The sequence below is a fragment of the Hyperolius riggenbachi genome, chromosome 2, assembly GCF_040937935.1.
Source record: "Hyperolius riggenbachi isolate aHypRig1 chromosome 2, aHypRig1.pri, whole genome shotgun sequence".
Lineage (NCBI taxonomy): Eukaryota > Metazoa > Chordata > Amphibia > Anura > Hyperoliidae > Hyperolius > Hyperolius riggenbachi.
The window spans coordinates 288,732,482-288,758,722 of record NC_090647.1 but is presented as its reverse complement, the minus strand read 5'-3'; the positions used below and the strand labels follow the sequence as shown (position 1 = coordinate 288,758,722).

The window sequence follows — 26,241 nt, the reverse complement described above, 5'->3', positions numbered from 1 at the left end:
TCTAATCTGGTACTTCTCTATGTTTCTGCTGGCCCTAGTGAGACAATCTAATGTGGTACTTGTCTAAATCTATGTAGGTCCTAATAAGCCAGTCTATTATGGTACTTCTCTAAATTTCTGCTGGCCCTAGTGAGGCACTCTAATGTCGTATGTGTCTAAATCTATGTTGGCCCTAATTGGCAGTCTAACGTGGTACATGACTGTGATAATGACTGCTTTCCTCTGTTGGCCCTTTTGCTGTTAATATCAGATTACAAATTCTTAATATTTCATAAATGGCTGACAACATTTCTTTTATTTGGCATTTTTATGTATGCCTCTTCATCGTAGAAGAAGCAGTTAAGTGTTGTACCGTGTTTTGAATCAGGATGATACCATTTATTGGCTAACTTAGAGAAAAACAAAAAGAAAGCCAGTGCTGGATGAGAGAGAGAGGGATGGAGAGGGGAGGAGGGAGCAGCTGACAGGAGAAGGAGGGGGACAGCTGCAGCTAGGGTGGGAGGAGAAAGCCGAGCAGTGCACACAGCTGGACTGACAGCAGCTGCTCTTCTGTCACCTCTACCTTCGCTCCTGATGCTGGTGACCAGTCCTGGCTACAGGAGCTTCTTCTACCGTGTTTGTAACTACAGGGAAGTACCGCAAGAAGCAGGGGTTCATGCCACCACTTTCATTCCGATACGTGGGCACTGCAGACCGGGTGCTGGCAGAAGCAACGTTTACAGCATTCCCGCTGCCTGCTCCTTGAAGTGCTTCCCTGCGGTCACGAACAACTTGGGTGTGTTTGAGGGGAAATAGAGGGTGGGTAGGGATACTCAAGCTGCGGCTGTGAGACTGGTGAGAGGAGGCAGGGGAGGAGGAGCCGCTGGAATGAATTTGTTTCTGACACAGGCCGCTGTAACATGGCCACTTCACATTTTGACTTCGGGTTCTGGCCGTAACATATATAAGCTGTGTGTTCTAATGTCTTGTTAATATACAGGAACAAAATTTGAAGAAGGCTTATCAGCCGAAAGCTTACTTTTGTTTTTCACCAAGTTAGACAATAATTGGTATCATCCTGATTCAAAACTTGCTCTGCATTATATAAACATCTTTATCAATGCCTTGTTCTTCATCATTTATAAGTGTATTCATATAAACACAATAAAAAATGATATTCAAAATAATATTGCAAAAAATATTCCTTTGTTTATGTAAAATGGCATAAGTTATAAAAATCATGTAAATCTGCGATGACTGAAAAACAGCAATCTTGAATTTACTAAAACCCTCTACACATGCATGAAATGTGTATCCCAGCAACAGCATTGCTGCAAGTGATTGATGCAGTGCTCGCCTGCTGAATAGCTGATGAGGCTGCTGTGGCTTCAAATTTATGCATGTAGGTATTTTTATTAATGTACAAAAGTGTGGATACCAAACAGGGGCATAATAATGGATGCTTGGGCTTCCCTGGTAACTAAATAATCCTGGGTTCCCCTGCCAACCACCCAACACAACACCCCTCTCCATTTTCCCTGGCAGTGCACAGTGGAGTTATGTGTCTATATTTATCGGATCTGTTTCACGCTCGCATCTCCTCTTCCTCCCAGCAGCCTGAGCCACTCACTGTATGCAGCACAGATGAAGTAGCTCAGACTGTCGGGAGGAAGAGGAGACACACAGAGTAGCAGAATCAGATAAATATAGACACTTAGTTCCACACAAATTCTCTGCTAGGTGAGTGGAAGGAGCACCAAGCTCCCCCCCCCCCCCCATGGGGTTATTGTTAAACCTCTGATAACAAAGCCTCCCTGCCATGAAACTGAGCAAGAAAATTGGGCGCACCATGCACCACCATAGGCCTTAATGTGAATGTCATAGGCTATAGTGGCACTCAGACAGTATTTTGGGTGTCGTCAAAAGATGGACCCCAAATTACTCTAAAAACAGCATAATTTGTCTGCCAGCAAAAGCTGACAGCCAAATTACATCTTACCCCCTGAGTACATGGCGGCCTGAAGGGGGAATAGTAATAAAATGCCACCAGGACTTTTGCAAGAGCAGGTTGAGACAATTTTCGGCTTCATCCTGCAACCAAATTTCCCGGCCCCGTCTTTGCATGTATGCTTCCTGCCCTGCACTCTACAAACCACCTTTGTACAAATGTCAAGAACAATGGACTTATCACCCTCTTAAGTAAAAACTGTTTGCAGTGTGAACCTGACCCCCACTGACAACTTGGACATTTAATATTGTAGAAATTGAATTATTTTGCAATGTAATGTTAGCTGCACATTTTTTAAAGTGGCATTTCAGAAATGCAATTATGGTATAATTCTGAACTTGAGCCACAGTTACAAAGGAACGTATCAGACAAGCAAGTATTACCATACCCTAGAATTATAGCTGGTATTCAGACAAAGTTTGTGCATGACATTATGCAATATTTGGAAACCAGTTATGCTGGCCACCACTAGCAGATGTCTGTCAGATTAACAGATTTAACCAATAGTAAATAACTCAGCAAAGTGAATGTGCAGTGAAGAGACATTTCACAGTGATAATGTTAAACATGCTGTCACGTCTTGCAAACATACCGCCCCCCAACACCCAGTTGCATGTCTGAAATCAATACAACAAAGCGGTATTGTACATTTATGACAATGAACCATCTGTACATTTGGTACATTTAACTGTTAAACGTGCTGGGTCAGTCTGCCAGTTTTTGGCCTCATTATTCATTTTTTCCAGCAGCTCTCCTAGTAGATTTGATCAATTGCCTATAAAGCTGCAAAAATCTATCAAAATTATGATCAGAAATAAAATGTATCCCAATTGGATGCAGCGGTATATTAACCAGCTGAGCGGTCTGGACGAGCTCAGCTCGTCCAACACCGCCAGCGGCTGCCGCTCAGGCCCTGCTGGGCCGATTTTAATGAAATAAAAAGCAGCACACGCAGCCGGCACTTTGCCAGCCGCGTGTGCTGCCTGATCGCCGCCGCTCTGCGGCGATTCGCCGCGAGCAGCGGCGAAAGAGGGTCCCCCCAGCCGCCTGAGCCCAGCGTAGCCGGAACAAAAAGTTCCGGCCAGCGCTAAGGGCTGGATCGGAGGCGGCTGACGTCAGGACGTCGGCTGACGTCGATGACGTCACTCCGCTCGTCGCTATGGCGACGATATAAGCAAAACAAGGAAGGCCGCTCATTGCGGCCTTCCTTGTTTATTCTGGGCGCCGGAGGCGATCGGAAGATCGCCTCCGGAGCGCCCTCTAGTGGGCTTTCATGCAGCCAACTTTCAGTTGGCTGCATGAAATAGTTTTTTTTTTATTTAAAAAAAACCCTCCCGCAGCCACCCTGGCGATTTAATCAGAACGCCAGGGTGGTTAAAGGCCCATAGTGTTGCACTGTAATGAACAGATTTTCAATAGATTTCATGGTAAAGTCTATTGAAAATATGAGTTTAGTGTATGGATGGATTCAATCCCTCTCAAACTGAGACCAGAGAGGGATTGATCTGTTTGCCACTTTGGATAGCAATCTAAACATGTAGGGGTTAAGTGAGATGGATATGGGGCTGCCATAACAGTACGCATTGCCTGCCTGTTCTGCTGACACTCTGCCTCTAATAGTTTTAGCCAAAGTCCCTGAACAGGGGAGTAGCAATAGGTACTGCAGAGGTTGTGACTGCAACAGGGTCCTTGGGCCAGAGGGGCCCAGAGAGGCCCTCTCTAAATGGCATAAATAGCTCTTTATTGGTCATGTGCTGGTAATGATCACCTCTATAGATGTTCTGAATAATGGTAATCATTAACAAACTGTCCCCCATCCTATGCTTACACCTCTAGTATTGTGGCTGTCATTGGCAGGTTAAGATGCACCATATGAATTGTTATGTATAGAATGTTTGGGGGGTCATGTTTGGGGGGTCCAATGTAAAACTCACACTGGGGCCCAAAGCTCCTTAGCTCCACCACTGACCCTGAACAAGCACGCATACCAGGTGTTTGACTGAAGTTTGAGTGCATTTGCCACATGCTTGTTTCATGTGTGTAATTTAGACACTACTGATGCATGAAATATCAGCAGGACGCCAGACAACTTGTATTGGTTAAAAGTAAAGAAATATGGCAGCCTCCATATCCCTCTCACTTCAGGTGTCCATTAAGACACAAATCACACAGTGTCACAATATTGTAAAAATATTTTCTTCCAGCAGAGGGTGCAGGAGATGACAGTAACGATGAGAAGAGACTTGCAAGTGATCTAACCATGGAGGAAATCATGCCAACTGTGAAAACACTGGTCAGAGCTTTTCGGTGAGTAACATACAATACATCAGGATAAAGAGCAAAGCAGAATTTACTATGCAATATGTGTAAACCACAGCTCCCTCAAATATTCCGCTTTTTAACAATAATTTACAAAAACGAATAAAGTATTAACCACTTCAGCCCACAGGTGTTTTCACCTTCAGGACAAAAGCAATTTTCCCCTGTCAGCACTCCTCCCATTCATTTGCCAATACCTTTATCACTAATTATCACATGTAAATGATCTGTATCTTGTTTTTTTCGCCACAAATTAAAGTTTTTGTGAGCTTTAATTGTTTTCAGTAATTACTTTATTTTCTATGCATTTTGATGGCAAATACACACACAAAAAAAGAAAAATACACTATTTCTCCAATTCCACCCCCTATAGTTTTAAAATAAGCAATGCTACTATAAAAAAAAAAAAAACACCCATTGTATTTGCCCGTTAGTCCCAGCTATCACAACATTTAAATTATGTTCCTAGTACAATCTATGGCAACAATATATTATTTGGAAATAAAGGTGTATTTTTTTCCTGTGGTTTATTTTTGTGTTCTATCAATTGTAAGCCCTTATCTACTAAAACTAATATAATTAAATCACTTCCAAAAACCCCTCCCACCTCCCCCAGTTACCAAGCAAATTTAAAATATTACAAAAAGAAAAATCCATTAATAGTTGCCTTAGAGACTTATCTTTTTTTTTATATCTATGTGGTAGGTATTTACTGGTTTGTTTGTTTTTTAATACAAAATCTGTGCAGGGTAATTTCACTTTTTGCCACTAGATGGCGATAAACACTCCTTGGTTTACAAGGCAGTGTTATAATGTTAACAAAGTAAAAAAAAAAGTTACATTCTTATGAATAGACGTGACCTCTGATTGAGGTCATGTCCTTTCATCACAGGCATTGCAATTGGTTCAGAGAAGCTTTCTTTCTCCTCCCCAATCGCCGGCACGGTAAACCGACGGGGTACGCGGGCCGTGCAACCTGGCGGTAACGCTGTTTGAAAACTGGGCGAGGATTCTCGTCCAGTTTGCCTTTAGCTGTGCCTATCTGGACAAAAATACTCGTCCAGATAGGCTTAAGTGGTTAAATATACTCAGTATGTGACTAGCTTTTACAATAATATATTGCTATGTACTATATGCTGTATTACTAGCATAGCATAGTTTAAAAATATACCGTATACACTAGCAACTCATGTTCTACTCAGAGCCAGGAAATAATATTGTTTTCCTGTATTATTCATCTTCTGTGCAGGATCTTGAAGTTCCTAGTAGCCAAGAGGAAATTCAAGGAGACTCTTCGTCCATATGATGTGAAGGATGTGATTGAACAGTATTCTGCTGGCCATCTAGACATGCTGGGAAGAATAAAAAGCCTCCAGTGTCGGTTAGTGTTATACCATAAACTAAAGACTAGAAGTGGTATCAGAATTAAGTTTGCTGCATTCTATGTTCATTGTCAGTGAAATCACACACAGATAAACCAGAACAGGGCACTGGAGCATCTGCTGTCTCCCCTATCACCAGTGCCGATAGTCCTTGACTTATGAACAAGTCGCCAATACGAATGGCCTGAAAATGTAAATAGAATTCTGTGGGGACAAGTCAAATTTTTTTTTTTTTTAAATAAGACCTTGTAGTTTTTGCGAAATTTGATTCTAATAAATACAAAGAAAATGTTTTTTAAGCTCTGTAAAATGACATTTTGCTATGTGAGACTTTACTATATAGCAAATTCTGAGTTCTGCATACACATTTTATACATTTTAAAGCACACCTGTGATGCAGCTCTGAGACCTTCTGGAAGTTTGTGTGGAGTATGTGAAACCAATTCAATTTCAAAATCGTAATTGCATATAATTGTACATTGCGACATTTTATGTGAAATTTTGCTCACGCAAAATTAACACATTACAGTCATAACTAGGACAGAAGGAAGCACAGAGGGGGGACAAAAAGAGACACAAAGGGGGGCAGAAGTGGTACAGAGGCGCACAGTGGAGGCCAAGGGACTCCGTGGAGGCAGGGGTGGCACATGGGTACTGAGGAAACAGGGGGATGGAGGTGACACAGTGGGCGTGCAGAGGTTGCACAGAGGGGGACAATGAAGGCACAGGGGAACAGAGGTGACATAAGATTATATAGTGTGTCTATGACCCATACAAGCAAGAAGTTTTGAATCAGGATGATATCATTTATTGGCTAATATAAAAGTGTATATAAAAGAGTAAGCTTTCGGCTCTTGGACCAAAAACATACTCTTTTATATATACTTTTAAGTAAGCCAATAAATGGTATCATCCTGATTCAAAACTTCTTGCTTTTACTGATGGTTAACATGGTACAATATTCTACTGCTAATGACCTATACAATAGTCTTTTTTTTTAGCAAGAAAAAGTATTTTAAAAAGACATAACGAAAGATAACAGAACAAGTAACAACTAGCCATTGTCTCCGGCACGATATCTAGTGGTTATCCCATTACGATTGTAATATGCCAATTTACTAATTACTGATTGTAAAACTTGTATTTTAAAACACTGTTTTTTCTGTGCAATCCCCACCTTTGATAAACTGTACTAGAAAAAAAGTAAAAAAACAAAAAAAACAAAACATAATGAAAGGTGTGCGTGTACAAAAGCTACAGGTTGTATTATCTTTTTTATCATAAATAGGTCTTTCATCAACTTACAGAGGAAAAAATTACTAAAAATACTACAACAAACATTGTCATAGCTTAATAATATGGGGTCCCATAGCAAAACTTTTTTGGAGCAATCAGATGTAGGCATTCTTAAGCAATGCCACCTGCCCCTACCCTATGGACATAAGTTAATTAGGCAGTTTACGTGCAATCAACCCTGGCACTTAGACAAAGTCATAGTGTGGAGGAACACAAAAAGTTAAAAGTGAATTCATCAAGTACCACCTGGGCCCCCTGTGCTTCAGGGCCCTATAGACACTGCTATGGGTATTACTACGCTCTTGCAACAAACTAAGTTTATTGACTTCTATTTACACTACTAAGAAATGGGTCAGATGTCCCCTGCAAGATCCCGAAATGTATTAAGCAAGGCAGGGATGTGAGGAAGGGTAGTGTTTGGGATGGAGTCTGGGAAATGGAATCAGAAGGAGGTAGTTGGGGGGGGGGGGGGACATGAGATTGGTGGGGTCAAACATTCCTTCAGACAGTGGGCATTAGAAGCAATAGAAGCTTAGGTTATTGGGGTGTTTGCACACAGTACAACATCTGTTTATCACATCTGCATGGCAGTGTCATTTTTCTTAATCGTTTAAAAAATACATGTGTACAAGTGGGAAGTTATTCTGTTCCTAAAACTGATTTGGCTATTTTAACATCTTCCCCTTCTCGTAGTTCTTTCTACTGCCCCCACTGCAACACACTGTTTCTTTTGTCTTTCTAAATCAATCTTACATCAGTACTTTCCCAAAAACCATTTCTTTCTGACTCTTCTTCTTCTTCAAAGCTCTGCTGAGTCAGTCACTCTATTCTACATGATGTGTTCCAATATGTGCATCTGCTGATACTCACATTTGCATTAATGCACTGTTAATGCACCATTTTGATGTATAACTGTTCAATTCTAATGGCATTGATTTGTATATACTGCCCCTTCTTTACACTCGTCTATTTGTATTTTGCACTTGATTAAGCATTTAGTATAATGGATGCTAAAACTCCTTTAATGAATTTGAATTTACAAAAACAGGATGTGGTGCTTTTACAGCTTATCTCCAGGTACCGGTCTAAGTATACTATCTGACAGCTTACTTGGCAGAGTGCCCAAACAATACTTTGTGTGTGTGTGTGTGTGCGCGTGCGTGCGTGCGTGCGTGTGTGTGTGTGTGTGTGTGTGTGTGTGAAGCACACCACACCGCTGCAAATGAAAATCCCATTTTAAACATGTAATAATATTACATGAAGCAATTAAGCTAAAAGTGTTCACAGCAGGTTATGTGGGCACGGCTACTGTTACTGATTGGCTCACTGACCACAGGCTAATCAGGCTGCCAGGATGTGGAGCAGAGGAGATCCTTCTGAGAGTCTGGCAGCGTACCTTATCAGATACTTTAGAACTGATTGTGTGGCATCATGAAATGAATGCTCTTCTTTATAAATAAAAGTGAGCTCTACTCCTGATTGGCTACACAGGACTAAGAAATTACATTTGCCTGGAATTAGACATTAAGGCCAGTTTTACACGTGGCCATTGCATTTGCGGTGAGAGGCCCCTTCCCTGTCGCATTGCACCGCAACAATGAACTATACTTTTCACTGACTGTATGCTTCACTGTATGTGATGCAACGTGCGGATAATGTACGGCACCAATTTCCTGTTCCGTTGCATTGCACTCCTGCTGTTACAGGCAATGTAATGCCCACTGTGAGCGTAGCCTTAGCAATCTCCACTGCAACCTAGAGCCAAAGCATTTTTAAAAGAATCCAGTCCAGGATTGCTAGTTTACACAGGCTCTCCAGTGACCTGCCAGTAGAAGTAGCCAGAATTCAGCCTCCCAGAGTTGAATTCATGCGATAGTACTACATATCCTCGAATAAAAGTCAACCCCAAAATTTGACCCTTTTAAGCTGGAATTTTTTTGACTCAAGTATAAGTCTAGGAAAGGTGGGGGGAAAGGCTGCGCATCCCTAAACACATGCTGATATTGAATGGTTAATCGCACAGGCATACACCGCCTCTGCCAGACTGAAAAATGCATGCCCTGCATCCAAGACAAGTGCTAACATTTATTAAACTAGGAGGAACTTTTAGCTTATAATATGGTTTGCATTCAAAGTATATTATACTAGACACTTGCGCCACGGTGAGGCAGACCTCCGGGCAAGTGACCTAACCTAAATTTAAAACCTTGGGAGCAGCTAAGCAAAAAAAATGTGTAACTTACATTTGGTAGAATAGCGAGGAGAACGCCAGCGCATACCACTAAGGCTGCATCTGAAATGAGTTTCCTGTTTGCATAATAATTGAGCTGGTGGTCATTTCGGATGCAGCCTTAGTGGTATGCGCTGGCGTTCTCCTCGCTGTTCAACCAAATGTAAGTTACACATTTTTTTGCTTAGCTGCTCCCTAGGTTTTAAATTTAGGTTAGGTCACTTGCCCGGAGGTTTGCCTCACCGTGGCGCAAGTGTCTAGTATAATATACTTTGCATGCAAACCATATTGGAAGCTAAAGTTCCTCCTAGTTTAATAAATGTTAGCACAGTTAGCACTTGTCTTGGATGCAGGGCATGCATTTTTCAGTCTAGCAGAGGCGGTGTATGCCTGTGCGATTAACCATTCAATTGCAGCATGTGTTTAGGGACGCGCAGCCTTTCCCCCCACCTTTTCTTAAAGTTCTTCCTAGTTTAATAAATGTTAGCACTTGTCTTGGATGCAGGGCATGCATTTTTCAGTCTGGCAGAGGCGGTGTATGCCTGTGCGATTAACCATTCAATTGCAGCATGTGTTTAGGGATGCGCAACCTTTCCCCCCACCTTTCCTTAACTTTGTAACTGTCAGGTTAGCTGCTCCCAGCCCCTCCTTCTGAGTTTCCTGTTTGCATGATAAGTAGTAGCAGATTTGCATATGATTTGCATCTGCATTGAATGCGAAGTGTGCAGAAAATCTATTTAGGTGCTACACACTGAGCTGGTGGTCATTTCAGATGCAGCCTCATGCGCTTTGAGTCCTATGGGAGAAAAGCGCTTTACAAATGTTATTGTATTGTATTGTATTAGTGGTAGGCAGTTGGCTGATAGTGTAATGGTTAAGGGCTCTGCCTCTGACACAGGAGACCAGGGTTCGAATCTCGGCTCTGCCTGTTCAGTAAGCCAGCACTAATTCAGTAGGAGACCTTTGGCAAGTCTCCCTTACACTGCTACTGCCAATAGAGCGCGCCCTAGTGGCTGCTGCTCTGCTCTGGCGCTTTGAGTCCGCAAGGAGAAAAGCGCAATATAAGTGTTATTTGTCTTGTCTTGTCTTATGCACTGGCGTTCTCCTCACTCCTCAAGTATAAGTCTACCCATCTAAAATAATGGCTGCACTTGGGGCCAGGAGGAGTTAACAGCTCCACTTGGGGACCTGTGCTTTCTTGGGATTTCCTTAATCAAGAGAGTGTCCTTACCACTGGGTAAATGAATACAAAAGGGAATGTCGCTAACAGTATACACAGTACTTAGTGTGCTCAGTGTTACAGCCATTGGTTGGTAATGGATGCCCCTAAAACCCTCTCATATCAAATGTAAAATATGCAAAGTAGTGCTTTTGCAAGGAAAAGGTGAGAGGGAGGTGCAACCCACACCCACTCAGGTATGAGTCAGAAATTTTGGTCCAACTCATATACAAATCAACTATAATTGTATTTAGTGAATCAGACTTACATTTCTGGACCTATAGTCAAGTATATACAGTACATGTGCATTATTAGCAACGCTCAATGTTTTCTCTGTACTTTTTACAATATACTGTATATATTGAAGAACCTGGCAGGTTTGCTTCTATGCTGGATACTACGAAAATAGAAAAAAGGAGCGGGAGGACACCGGGAGCCCGATCTGGTGTATTATCACAGGTAAACAAGGTAAGTATAAGAGATATTCAAATATACTCACAAAGCCGGGTTGCACACTGCAACCAAGTAGACTCGCGTGTGGGGAAGTACCGTCCCCACTCGGCCTTGTGGTTTCGCTTAGTTGGTCGCAACTCCTTGAAAAGAAACACCCACCTGGGTATTGACCCTCAAGTTGGAGGGAATAGGACAATGAAGAGAGGTAGGAGGCGCCCTAAGGGTACTTATAAGATAATTATTATACCACTGTGTTAAAAAAACCCTATAGGGGTATATATCTAATAAACCAAAAGGTATGGACGGATCCTACCTTATAAACTGTTCACTCAGGATATAGTAAAAAGAGTACTTTAATATGGCACTTTTAAATTGACAACGCGTTTCGCGGTAACCACCGCTTCATCAGGTCGAGTGAAGTGCCTGAGCCGGTGTCTCCTCTCCGCTGTCTCCGAGCACTGCCTGAGTCTTGTCTCTACCGGAAGCAACGCTGCCATACACTTCCCTAGCTGCGCTTGTCCTGGCCCCCAGCTCCGCTAACAACCAGTCAAACTCAGCACTCAGAGTGCCGAGTCTGACTGGTTGTTAGCGGAGCTGGGGGCCGGGACAAGCGCAGCTAGGGAAGTGTATGGCAGCGTTGCTTCCGGTAGAGACAAGACTCAGGCAGTGCTCGGAGACAGCGGAGAGGAGACACCGGCTCAGGCACTTCACTCGACCTGATGAAGCGGTGGTTACCGCGAAACGCGTTGTCAATTTAAAAGTGCCATATTAAAGTACTCTTTTTACTATATCCTGAGTGAACAGTTTATAAGGTAGGATCCGTCCATACCTTTTGGTTTATTAGATATATACCCCTATAGGGGTTTTTTAACACAGTGGTATAATAATTATCTTATAAGTACCCTTAGGGCGCCTCCTACCTCTCTTCAAGGTTTGCTTCTATATCCTCTCATCCTGTTGAGATAAAGGTACAATTTTAGTAATATTCCTAATGTTTTCCAGCTCAAGAGCACTCTTGCACCATTATGCATGTCATTTTAATGACATGTACATATTTGAAGTTTTAAAAACTATGTCTTATTTTGTTGCAGGGTTGACCAGATTATTGGCCGAGGTCCTGTTCCCATAGAGAAAAAGTCTCGAGAAAAAGGAGATAAGCACCCCAGTGGGACAGAAGTAGATGCAGCAGATGAACTCAGTATGATGGGAAGAGTGGTAAAGGTTGAGAGGCAGGTGAGCAACATATTATGGGTGATTTATTAAGCCAGAGCATTGTAAACTGGTTGGAAGTCTGAGGATCTCTTGACTTGCTCTTTTAAAATGAAAGAAAATACAAGGATACCCAGGATTTGTGACTGCGCAGCCATCTAATTATGTCTTCTATACGCAGGTGTTTATTTTTGTGTTTGAGTTCCATTTCTGAAGCAATTTAAAAGGGTTTGTGGTTTGAATGAGATCTTATGGAGTCATGTGATTCTGCATTGAAAATACATTAGGAGTTGTGTTTGGGCTTCATTGTGCTAGTCTAATCACAACCTTTTCTATTTTGCTGCGTTTGAAGTTTCCCTTCAGATTTGCTTTGAACAGACAAGCTGAGACCAAGCCCATCTCAGTCACATTGTGATTCTACTGCACAGGTTTGTGCATATAAATAAAACTGCACAACCCTGATGGGACTGAGATATAGCAGATGATTTAAATTAATTGTGGCCAGGTATGCAGGTTCCTTTGTGCACTTTAATAAGCTCTGCACAGAAACTCATCACTCAGACTTTATTTATAGTAACACATATAAGTTGCTGACTCAATATTTTAGAAAATAAGGATATTTACAGTATGTCGGTGAAGTAATATAGTAAGTTATAGAGTCCCTTTGGTGTACCAGTTGAAATGCCATACCCCAACCATATATGAGAGTGTGTCCAAGCTTAGAATCAAGGAAGGAAAAATCAGGGTTAATTAGACCCGGGAATGGGGTTTAATTGGGAATGCAAACTACCATATTTTTCGGATTATAAGATGCACTTTATCTCCCCCAAAGTTTGGGGGGGCGTCGGTGCATCTTATAGTCTGAATGTACAGCTGCGACAAGTGGGGAAAGCACCTCTGTCTTTCCTGCGCTGTGTAGGTCAACCTACAGGATGCATACTTCTTCCCAGCTTTGACTCCGCCTGAATGCTCGGATCACCCTGGACTCTGATCGGCAAACTGCTGCGGTGATGGACCATTTATTGACCTGCTACTGCTGACCCAATGCTGCAGAAGATTCTGAAGCAAAGTCCTGCTGGCTTGCTAGGCATTGCCAACCATCGCTAAATGCCACTTATCCTCCAACGATGCAGGATACATACTTCCACTTAACAAGTGACTGCAGATGCTACTGATTAGTCGCGATAGTCCTGCGGGTGGGATGAAGGCACTGCTGTTGAACCAATCACAGCCCTCCCTCCCTGACACCAATCAGGGAGGGAAGATTGTGATTGGTTCTAGAGCGGTACCTTTGTCCTGCCTTCAGGACTATCGCGACCAATCAGCAGCATTTACAGTCACTTGCTAAGCGGAAATATGTATCCTGCATCATCGCAAGATTAGCTGCAGTTAGGGATGATTGGCAATGCCTAGGGAGCCAGCTAGACTTTGCTTCAGAATCTTCTGCAGCATCGTGTCAGCAGCACCGGGTCAGTAAATGGTGGTACACAGACATTATGGGTCTAGACAGTACAGGCCTAGACATTAGTATTACATAGCCAGATAGTTGGTAGCCCTAGACAGATGTGTCCCCCAATAAGAAATACTGTATTAGGAGATCATATAACCCATCATAAAGTATTAGGCAGCTAAATGTGCATCCCAATAGTATAAGGTAGCAAAACTTGACCCTCAGGATTAGGTGCCTCTGCACCCTGTATTAGGCAGTTAAATGTTATTAGGTAGCAAGAGGTGCCCCCAAATATTATGTAACCAAAGATGCCCCCATAGTTGTTAGGTAGCCACTGGAGCTCCCATTATTAAAAAAAAACATAAGTTTCAGCTAGCTAGAGGTGCCCCCAAGTGTTTCGTAGCCAAAGAAGCACCCCAGCATTAGGTAGCTAGAGGTGCACCCCAGTATTCATAGTCAAAGGTTCCCCTTGGTTTTAGCTAGCCAGAGGTTCCCCTGTAGAATCAGTTGGCCAAGGGTTCCTGCAGTATTAGGAAGCCAGTGTTACCCCCTAGTATTACTGTAGGTAGCCAGAGGTGCCCATCAGTATTAGATGGCCAGATATATGCTGATAACAAAGGAGTGCTCTCAGGCTGAAAACCTAATTATTTATTTTTGTTAGGAGCTGAACAAACCAGGTTTTACACCACACTGAAATGGCTGCTTTGCACATTTCTTAGTCAAAATTAAACCCTTTACAATACAAATAAGAATATGAGACATCAGGACAAATTCTACATACTACTGTTACTACACATACAATTCAGGTTTGCTTTATTTTTCCTTTAAATACTTATGCAACTTTTCGGACAAATGTCAAGACATCTAGTCTTACACTTTAGGACACATGGCAACACGGTTCTGAAATAATTAATTATACATCAACATAGTTTTAGCAGAAAAAAGTAATCCATTATATGAGAGCTGACTCAGTGGTCTGAAATAAGTTCAGGTAAACTGTTGCTGCGTGACTGAACAGAGTGGTTCACATTAAAATACGACTACAGTTGAGTGGTTCTGCTTTGAGAAACAGGTGCCGTGCAGAGAACATGAAATCATTAGGCTTTATTTATTAAGGTTGAAAAGGAGATATAGAAAATCTGGATTGGATGTTTGTAAATTTTGTCTGCTGTTAGTTGACATAGCAAATTTGCTATCTGGTATGGGTCATATCAGATTACAGGGAGGATTATTTAAAGGTTGGATATAACCACTAGTTAGCTAATGTCTAATGAGATCTATGATGTTTTAGACTTGTATGGACTTGTGAAATGCTACAGTATTTTTCTGATAAACTGTAAAAGAAAAACAAACTGCACTTACATACAAGATAAGTAGAGATTAGGAGCTGTGGTGTGCGTTAGAGGATTGGATCTATGCACTGTGGTGCAACTACAGGGGGAGTGGCCCAGGGGAACAGGAGACGGGGGTCCTGCTTTAACTTACCCCATCTTTTCAATACATTGGCTCCCTCCTCCAGTTCTCCCCTGGTGGCTGCCATCCACTGTAATGCTAACTCACGCTAACCGATGCCTCTACGGCTCTCTGCTATCTATCTATGTCTCTACCTATGTCTTCTCTCTGAGCCAGATGTATTGTGCCAAAAACAATTCCGGGGCATGACCCAGTCATGCTTGGCGAAATAAAGTTTTCTGATTCTGTATACATGCAGAGAATGTACAGCGGAACAGAGAAATAATTTACATGCCCCAGTGCCAGATCTGTTCTCCTCCTACTGCTGTCTGCAGCCGGCCACTGACACCATACCCAGGATTACAGATTGCCTAGCAAGCCCATGGTGAACCAGAACTCATAAGAGTGTGTAAGAAGATAAAAAGGACCAAAATGCCCAATTACTAAAAATGCTATGTACAACAGAAATGTGCCTTTTTAAAACAGAAGGTACTTGCTATTATTCATGCTGGAGTGAGAATATGAGGTGTCCCACAATGCATCACTGCTGAATATGCAAATCGTCATTGTGTTGTCCCTGAAAGCTAAACACACCTCCAGAACTGCTGGAAGGCAATGATGTGTCAGCGTGTTAATTGTACAGAGCCACACTAAACCAACATGCATACAGATAGTTCAACCTCATCAGTGTATAGCATGGATTAATATGAGGTATGAGATAGGACTTGAAGCACCCAGAGTTACAGATTGTCCACCAAGCTTATGATAAACCAGAACTCTTAGAAGTGTGAAAGGGGCTAAAAAGGACCAAAAACCCCTCTTACTAGAAATACTATGCAAAAGAAACATTTGCTTTAATAGAAAGATACTTTCATGGCATTGAGATGATTTTTAGGGGTCCCGGGGAGGAGATGTTTGCTTGATATCAAACCAGTATAGAGAACTCGACTAGGGGCGTGTTTTAAGTTGGGCTCACCAAGCATTCTATACATAACAATTCATATGGGGCAACAAAGCCAACAAAGGACATTTATAGTATGAGAGGTGTAAGCAGACGAGGGGAACAGTATGTTAATGATTACCACTAGTCAAAGCACATATAGAATTAATCATACGGTAGCACCCTTGAAGAGCTAATACAGCAGTTTAGGGAGGGCCTCTAATGGGCCTCTCTGGCCCAAGGGCCCCAGTTCAGTCACAACCTGTGCATCCCCTATTGCTACACCACTGAATCCGGCTATAATAGACAGGCTTCACAGTAACTCTTTATGCCAGGTTTATCATTACATCATGGTTTGCAAAAAAAGAGGAAGTTTAGCAAGATAGGGATGATTCAGAAAAGAAAGGAAGAAACAGAGAGGAAAAACATTCCAGAAAAGAGAACGTGCAAGGAAGGGGAAGAAGAAGAGACAATCGCAGAGAGTTGTAAAGTAAGTGCCCTAAACAAGAAAAAAAAAGAAAAGCAAGATAAACTTAGTGATTTTATTCTATTATTCCAACTATGTAATGAACTTTATTTTTGTCCAAAAATCACGGATCCTCAACCACCTACTCCTCATCCCAGAAACAGTCGTAAGGAGCAAAGAAGGGGCCAAGGTTTCAAATTTCAGAAGTACCGTGAAATTGTTCTTCCACTCCTCTAGATTGGGTATCTTTGCTGCTCCCCAGTTTTTGACTGTAATTTCTTTGTAGCTAGTGAAGAAAAATATAGTACATCTGAAATAGAATCGCTATGTGAAGGAGTTGTGATATAAGCTTTCATTGGTTTTAGACAACCCTCATCTTTCTACCCTAACCATTTCTACCTTCCTGCTATATTGTCACTCACTCCAGTGTTAAGTGGGCTAATGTGCAAGAATTTAGCAGGAGGGGTGTGGGTGAGTGGTGACATTTTATGGTACTTACATTTTAAACCTGTATGTGTCCGTCAGCTACAACTAAGGACCCGGAGGGATCAGAAGGACGTCAGCTGTTGTGGGTGGTGCTATGTTTGTACCCCTTAATTTACTGTTACCCTATAATTCAATAAGAACTTCTGTTTTCTTGGACCAAGCAGATTTGAGCGGATTTTCTTACTAAATTCATTTCACGCTGCCTTGGGTGAGAATTTAGCATGTGTATAACTGTGCCATGCCTTCTTTAGTGATCATTTAGTGGTCCGTCATGGTGGATTGTTAAATGACAAGCGGGCACAATGTCTTCATTTGTACTCTGCATTTTTGGATGCTGCTTATTTGTTCACTGTCCCATGTTCCTCCTTCTTTCTCCATATAATAGCTGCTCCGGTATAGCCCAACAGTGTGTCTGTATAGCACTGGTTCCCTAAGAAGGCTGCCCAAACAATAGATTAATGAATGTAAGGGCCGTGGAAATGTAGCATCTGTATTAGGCTTTAAACTTCATGAAAGAAACTGGTGTTATTTATACATTGATTTGGCATGTTTATTGTGTATATCTACTGCCATCTAATGGATTCATTTTCTATTTCAAGGTCCAGTCTATTGAAGAGAAGCTTGATATTCTTCTTGGCTTTTATTCTCAGTGTCTAAAAAAAGGCCCTTCAAGCTCCTTCACACTGACTTCCATGCAAATGCCACTTATAGACCAGGAGATGACATCTGACTACCATAGCCCAGTAGATCAACTAGACATATCTGTGTCTGCACAGACACTTAACATTTCCCGCTCAGATAGCAACAACATGGAATGAAGGCTGTAAAATACAGAGGACAAATGTCCCATGACTTAAGATCTTCTACAATGAAGAAAATCTCTCCCTCAGAGTCAGAAGCAGAGAGATACCATGTGGAGATTTTGATCAAATATTCTTGCTGCATTGGCTCTTCTTCTCTGCAAAGCGAATACAGAAATGAACCTGGGTTATTCTTATGCAATTTCACAGTGAGGACCTCTGGAAATGGTATTTTTTTACAAGCATCACAGAAAGTGGGGAAGGACTTGAGAAGCCATATAGTCTCTCTGTACCACATTGTCATTGTGAGAAGTGACAATGCGTCATCATTCTTGGCTGTGAAGTGAATGAGATGCCAATCAGGTTACAATAATGAGCAGCACTGTGCCCACATCTAGCATTGTCCTTTCTTGTATCCATGTCTTGCAACGATGGTGAGTGTGATTTTCTGTTAACACTCAGCCTCTAGAAAGTGCCTCAAAGATCTTATTATGCAGATGCTGCTCCTGTTGATTTTTCATCTCCTCGATGCAGGGCAGTGGGTGGACGTTTGCACCTGAAACCAGAGCCTATGACTTGATGCTCACCTGGCTGAGTTCCTCTGCTCAGCTCTTGGACAAAATTTAAGCATGTATTTTGGTGGTTCTCACTTCATCACCAGAGGGATATCTTCTTTATCCATATGAAAACTACTGGAGTAGATGTGTGGACTACTATGAACTTCCCTGAAGTGAAATTACTGAGTGAATGTCTACAGTACAATATCTTGCCAGAGATGTGTGTATGACTGTGTGAGTATGGATGATGGGATGCCAGTTATTGGTACAAATAAGCAAATATGTGATGTTTGTGTAAAGATGACAATCTAGTGCCATCCTTTTCACCCAGCATTGGTGAATTCCTGCAATAATTTTGTCTTTTTCCCTGATCTGCACTGACCTTTTCTACTCTCTGTTAAGTTATACTCCCTTGTTTTGGCCTTTGTATGGGGACGCTATTAGGATCCATCAAAACCTACCATCAAAAATCCTTTGCTTCATAAATATAATTGGTAAAACAGACTGCATCAACTGTGTTAAGGTATAATAAGACATGTTTGTACTTTTGATATATTTTTGGACATATTTCTCCTTTTGGAGAATTTAACAAGGACTGTGATGAGATCTAACTCCTTTGTGTTTCTCCATGGAGAGTTGGAAATCCAGTCCCAAGGATGCAAAAGGAGGTTTTGCTTAGCGTCAAGTCTCTGGTGTCCATGCGACAGGCACTTAGAAAACAAAAAATCTTCCCCGTAAGGGACTCAGGTGATAATCAAACCTGACAAAGGTCCTATTCTTTCCTTTCTCTGTCCAGAACAAAAAAGAAAAAAGTTTTGGGATGGAAAATGAAACATTATTCTACACATCATGCAAACCTGTTGGTTGCAAAATGTATAATTAAATAGCTTCTCATATCATTTTTTTAGTGCAGTACTCTGAACTGCTATATTGTTCCAGGTTTAGGTAATCATTTGACTTACTTGTCAGGAATAGAAAATTGCTGAACTATTAGTAAACTCAGCATTTGTACTGCACGAGATAGTACTTAAACACTGTCAGTAAGATGCAACCCTTTACAAACAACATTGAGTGCAGTCCTCTCATTGGGATTGATTCATGAAACTCCAGTAAAATTGGTGTGTGCACACGGCGCATGCAGTTTTACTGGTGTTTACGCAAGTAATATAACAAGCATTGTGTAAATAGGGCAACTCACGTACAGAACACATACGTTGCTAGTATAAGTACAGTTGTGTATATAGAAGCAACATGTGTTGTGTTCATAATGTTGGTTGCGCTATGTGCATGTTACTTTGCTTGTTTAAATCAATGCAGGTCATTTCGGCACTCAGCGCTGAAGCTAGACACCGCCATAGCACTAGTGCTATGCTACACGTCCAGAGCAAGGGTAATTCAGGGATTGCCAAACCCCCAAATTACACCTCCCGCCAAGTTGCTACAACTCAGTGGGGGAATAATATTTAACACTGCCGGGGATTTGAGCCGCAGCAGGGTGAGCCGTCCTTTGGCTCACCCTGCGCCCAGCTCACTGGTGGCAGGACAATACGTATGCCATTAAGCACTGGTAAAATTGCATTGCCCAGAGTGTGCATTTCTCCAAGGTTTTGTGTATCAACCCCATTGTCTTCATCTTTCTTTTAGACTACTGACATTGATTTCACATTCAGGAAGGGTCAGACATTGACGTTTGTCACACTTTACTATTTTCCTGCATCATTTTGTTGCAGAGACGTCAAAAATATCCCCACAGAACCTTATGCAAGCACTGAAATATCTATACACAAACACACCTTTGTTACTGTACCTGCATGGGAGAATGCAGAGAGTGCACGTATGAGTGAGTTGTGTGTGGAGCTGTAGCAGCAGATTACTGTATAGGATGGGATGTAGAATGTAGTATGTTATCTTTATGTTATGGGGAAATCTGCCCTGTTCAATCAGTATTATTATTTGCACAGCATTCTCTTTAGGAGAAGCAATATTTAAATATATGCAAAGCATTGTGCTTCGTTGCATTGCTCCGTCTTCGCTCCACCTCCTGTAACTCCCACATAGCATGACTTTCCCCATCCCACTGCGTAAGCATGATACTAATGGGTATGGCCCATGTGCACTGAGGATCCATCCCTTGCAATCGTACCTCTACATACATAAGCTATCATTTCCATGGTAGTACATTACTGGAACACTAGAACTTGTTTTTTTTTACCAGTTCAAGTTCCACAACTTCCAAAATAGATTATTAAACATGAAACATTACACTTTTCACTGATAAAGAAATATGGCCAGTATAAACAGTTCCCCTATGCAATCATCCACAAGAGGATGCAAGACCAGGGCACAATGTTTTAACAATAAAAAACATACTTATCGTCCTATCGTTTCTCCATCCGTGGCCATCATTAGACATTAGTGACAAGTTACCATATTCCTGATATGTATGTATGGGTATGGCTACAAATGAGTTAAAACAATTATTGCTGTCTACTTAATACAAACATTATAAGGTTACATATTTGTAGCTATATAGGCTGCTTTGGAAAAGCTGACCCTGGTAGCAGAAGGATTTGCTAAGGTTCTCCAGGGCCTGAGATCATTTGAGAACATAAGTGATGCTGTAAACGCGCCATCGATTTAATATATGATTGTTTGTTAGGTTTGCTACTAGGTGACCAACGTTTGCAGTCCTCATTTAGGCTATGCTTGACCATAGTGTGTGTTGCTGAAAGGTGATTGCAGTCACATGTACTTGCTCTCAGCAAGAAGATTTTTCTAGTAAAGACAGGGTTTTTAAAAAAAATGAATCCAATCAAAAACTACTGTTAAATAAATCCAGGCTCGATGTGCAGGTTCACTTATGTTCTCAATCATCATCAGCCTTAGTATATAATGCACATTGAAGACTTTTCACTAATAAAGGTTACATTTACAGTAGCAGACAGAACTGGTACATTTTGCCAAGCTTTCCCGGTATTTAACACACATTGCATACAGTAGTTTGTGTAACTCCTGTTATGCATACATTGTGTATGTTGCTTGCATAACACGAGCCACACAAGCAGTGTACGCGTGTGTAAAGCGAGCTATGTAAACTGTGTAATGCACGTTACATAGTTTGTGTAATGCCTGCCAAAATTTGAATGCAATGTCTGCTGCACCCACAAATGTTACCAGTTTTTAGTGAATATACTCCATTATACGTAAAGCGAACCCAAGGGGATCATAAAGTAAAAAAAAAACAGAGACTTGCCTAAGAAGAGTGAATCCTCCAGAGGCTTCCATCTTCCTCTTCCAGACCACCACAGCTGCTTGGGACCTTCTTTAAGACCGTGACTGGGCACCTCTTCATGCAGAATCGTGGCAATGCTGCACCTGCTCGATTACGATCGCAATTGCACAGTAGCACCTGTGACTCTGGCTTACTGTGCAGGTGTGGCTGTGCTTGTGGAGGTGCAGTACAGCCTAGCTCATGCATGAAAAAGAGCCCGATCAGAAATCTGACAAGCTCTTGGAAGATTTCTTTCAGGGCCCATGTGCGGCAACAACGGTGGGGGTCAGGAAGACGTAAGAAGCATCTATAGAGTCCAGAGGCATTCCTCTTCTTAGACAAGTATCTTCTGTTTTTTAACCTTAGGTCTACTTCAGGTACACTTTAAGAAAAGTCTTAATATTTAAAATCAAATTGAAAAAACTTTTTTTTACTGTCTGTACAAATTAAAACATGATATGTCTTGTATGTAATGAAATGAGACAGGACTACCAAACACCATGCAACAAGGATGCCGGGAGCCAGGAATAATTCATTTCAGCCACAGGAGAGGTATGTTTAAAATGTAACTTTTCCTGTTGGGAAGAATGATATACAAATACCCACTGGAAAACTTGACCAATCTTACTTGGTGTTGGAGCCTTTCTCTAGGACATGCCACCTTCTGAAGCCCTACCTCTAGCTAAAGTCACTTCCTCTTTGATAAGACAAACCCTCTTTACAGCAACCATCAAGAGACCCGTGTAATTGAAGCAGAGTGGGTGTATGAAGGAAAATTGCATAATCAGAGGTTACGTATGGTGGAAAATGCTTATCAGATTTTTCAGTAGTTTGAGAAAATGGGGTAAGTGTAACAAGAGGGGTTGTGTGAAGAATTCACCTAATATGCAAATTTCCACTCAAACAGAAGAGGATTGATGGTGATTGTGAGGAGTCAATTAGCTGGCAGATAGTTTAACTTATCGGCAGCTGAGTTATTGATCTCCAGCCATCACATTTGTTATGCCTGTTGAGGTTTCTTCATCCGTATGGGTTGAAATTTGCTTATGAGACCAAGTGGAAATGAGGCTAAACTGAGCTGAACCCAAGTTTCCCTGTTGTTCCATGAAGCCATCTGTCAAGTGCAATACTTGAAATGTGAAAGTTGAAGGATTTCCTACAAACACTTGACGTGACAGTGGTGATATTCTTATTATTCTCCTGGGTAAAATTCTGGACCATTTTTTTTAACATGCTGTCTTCACTTAATGCAACTCTGATTATGTATTTTTGCTTTTACATGCGCACTTGCTTAGTTTACATAAAAAATTTTATTGTCTCTATAGATATATCCTCATATGCTTTTATTTTATATAAAGTTCTCTCCAACAGGGACAAATATCACAAATACATCATTTTGTAAGGTGAATAAGAGATAGATCCTCTCGCAATGTTGTATTGCTGTCCTTCACTATCTGTCTTGGTGACTTCCAAGGTTCACAATAAAGACCAGGTGTCACCGAAACAGGATGTGATAGGAATTTTCTCAAAAGGGGAATCCGATTGTAGTGTAAAAGACATTAATAAATAATCCTTTCTTCCCTGCTCTGCCCAAAACTAAGAGAGCAGTTCTGGCTGGAGTGGGGCTATAAGTTTCAGGCTATCAAGGCTGTAAGCCCCAGGCTGTCAAGTCTCTACTGACTACAGCTTTGCAAAATAAAGTTATAAATGCAGTATCTAAAGACTTTTTCTACATTCAGCCTTAGCACCGACCTTGATGCTTTTACTAGCATAAAATGATATGGCATAAATCTATAATAATCATTTTCAAGCCTGCCACTGTGTGTCTATTTGTCCTTCTGTCCACACATGCCTCCTTTTGTCCCACTCACTTAATTCTGATTGGCCGCTGACCTGTATCTGTCCGCACCACACATGCCCCCTCCAGATCCGCACCACTGTGATTTGCCATGGTGATGATTGAATGGCACAAGCGCACATGTGGCAGGATGGGGCGAGCATGTGGGAGGAAATGGCGAACACAACATCGTGAGACGTGGTGCCCGCACTCCTACCCCATGCAGTGTAGCACGCGCCACCAGTTATTAAAAGTATATTTTGCATCCATTTCTAATTTGTATTTCATGCAATTTTTTCAGTGTTTAGTGTAACCTTCATGCCAAGGGATTATGTTTACATTTTGAGGGTATTAGAAAGTGGCATGCCTCTCACAACTTTAGCTCCAATGTTCTGAAATATGTATTCAGCACATTTTTCTTCCTTCTATGACAATTAATTTTTTCTTACAGGCAGCTCCACAAAGTAGCCTGAAAAAATCTTGTATGGGCATCCCTGAGGCATAGAATGGATAAAAGGCTATTTTTCATGGCTGGATGAAGCCTGAATCTGATAGGTGTCAATGTATTGTATCATACGTTGTTACTTAGTGGCTTGCACCTTTTTTTATAAGAAAGCAGTCAGTCTTTTTATTACTATGTTTTGCGTTATGGACTTAAGAAAAGTACTGCAAGCACTTGTCCCATTACTGCAGTACTACAGGGAAAGTAAGGAAATTTGTCTATTAATGGGTAATACTTACATGTTGCTCCAGCTTGTAAGCTTGCCCATGCCATGATGGGAGTTGCAATGTCGTATGTAACCTGGCTATCTACCTCACTGCACAATATTAATCTCTGTAGTCAGTCACTTAGAAGAGTTCCCTGTAATAGATTCAAAGGCCTGGGAGTTTTCTGATCAAAAAAGAAGAAGGTGTTACCGAAGTGAAATAAGATTAACCATTACAATAACTTGCCACTATGTATTAATTTTTTTCTCAAACTAATGTTACTGTGTGACATTATTATATTATTGTTAAACAGGGAGAAGTACAGCAATCAGTTCTAAAAACACATCACATGGTTTTATTAGTGACGATCCAATCCCTATTCCCAGCCTGTGCATCACTTGCTGTGCGGGGTCCTCTGGTTGGTACCCCATGCCTCCTAGTGATGGGTCATTTATAGGACCCTCTACTTCCTATACGAATGCTATGCATGCACCAGCATGGAGATAGGATCTGCATCCAATGTAGGTGGCTTCCCCCGAAAATGACAGTTACCAGCTTCTTCCTCACTCAGTGAGATCACCAGAAAGAGGGTATTATTGTCTTATGGGGGAAGAATTATTCTAGTTAGAAGGGGTTAGGAGAATGCTTTGAGCTACTGAAACTTGACTTGGAAATAGATGCGTTTGCAATAGAACAATTATGTACCTCACTAATTTATTGATTCAAATAAAGTTTTACTTAGAAAGTCGGATGTCTGTTTTTGTGCATTCCTTAATATTTAAAAACGCATTTTTCCTGAAAGATAATTTTTTATCTGTTTAAAATATGTTTTTAGCACTCTGTAATTAAAAGAAGTTCCAGAAAGTAGGTGAAAAAGTACTGGCAAAATGATTCTGAATATGTTTGTGCTTGCTGATAAGGTATGATAATATAATCTAGGAGAAAACTTGAATCGAATAAGGACCACTGGGTCTTTATTTAAGGTCTAATGGATTTCCTCATGTTTTTACAACATTCCCTTCATTGTATATGTAAATACATGTTCACTTTCTGATTCTAACAAGTATCCTCCGTAAAACATTTTAGAAGACATTTTACTAAAGTGGAAATATAACTTACATTTCTCATTGTTGGTGCCCTCATCTTTAATAAAGTCTTCAGTTTCTTCTATAGTTTCAAGTTGAACATTATGGATAAGTTGTTGTATCTTTACACAATTCCATCCACAACATTAATTAAATATATAGTTATCTCTGGTAGTTCCACCTTTATTTTTTTTCTGTTCAAATTGTAGTGAGCAGAGAAAATCAATGAAAAATTCCTGGACACATCTAGTCAACAATCTTTTTTTCTATAAAAGCATGTTCCCTAACCATCCTTGGGCAATGTCAGCATGTAATTGCAATCCTAGGATTTCCCTCGCGCAGTACAGCTGTGTTCGTACATGAATGGGAGCACAGCCACGGAGATGAAGAGGGTCCCGTCCAACAGCTCGTGGAGGATCTGGGAAGCCTCTGGAACTTCCACTACTTAAATAAGTATCTGACTTTTTTTCCTCCTCACAGATTTGCTTTAAAAAAATTGCAACCAACAAAAGTTGATAAATCAAGCAAAAATTGAGCAACTCATAATTAGGAACATAGTACAGAAAACAAGTGAAAAAATAGCTCAATTGATACATGAAGGCCATCAAGCAATTATAGGATATAAGTTTACTCATTACTCCTGCTCATTGCTTTGTTCTTTGTTACCTACTATTAACCTTCTTTGTTACCTACTACTAACCTAATACTATGGTTACTAAACTTCTGGCTTATATAAAAACTACATTATGTACAACCATGTACAAAAAAAGTTGGGATAGATAATATTTAAATAAAATTTTAGTAAAATGAATGTGATGATTTGCATAATATATCAGGCAAGAAAGGGACAACAGTGCACTTAAAAAAATAAAAAAATATGCCAGTTGGTTATGCAATACAGTGGTACGTATGTCCAAACTTTTCTTAAAACATGTTGCTGGCATTACATTCCAAATGAGCTCATAATGAAAAAACACAAATATTTGTCAGTTTTAACATATGATATGTAATTTTTGTATTTAGTTTTAGCTAAACATAGGGTTTACATGATTTTCACATCATCACTTGCATTTTACACAGTGTTGCCCCTTTTT

General features: G+C 41.0%; 1 protein-coding gene across 5 annotated transcripts in view; it reads left to right on the top strand.

Moving 5' to 3' along the window:
* Positions 1–24,813, top strand: part of KCNQ4 (potassium voltage-gated channel subfamily Q member 4) — a 274,488-nt gene extending 249,675 nt beyond the window's left edge. For 3 of the 5 annotated variants that reach the window (XM_068268918.1, XM_068268916.1, XM_068268919.1), the window contains 4 exons: positions 4,192–4,294; positions 5,556–5,687; positions 11,978–12,119; positions 17,489–24,813. In XM_068268918.1, coding sequence (XP_068125019.1) covers positions 4,192–4,294; positions 5,556–5,687; positions 11,978–12,119; positions 17,489–17,707 — 596 coding nt within the window. In that variant the 3' untranslated portion in view covers positions 17,708–24,813. The remainder of the gene's footprint in view (positions 1–4,191; positions 4,295–5,555; positions 5,688–11,977; positions 12,120–17,488) is intronic. The other 2 variants (XM_068268917.1, XM_068268920.1) reach the window with 1 other exon arrangement.
* Positions 24,814–26,241: the final 1,428 nt, after the last annotated feature.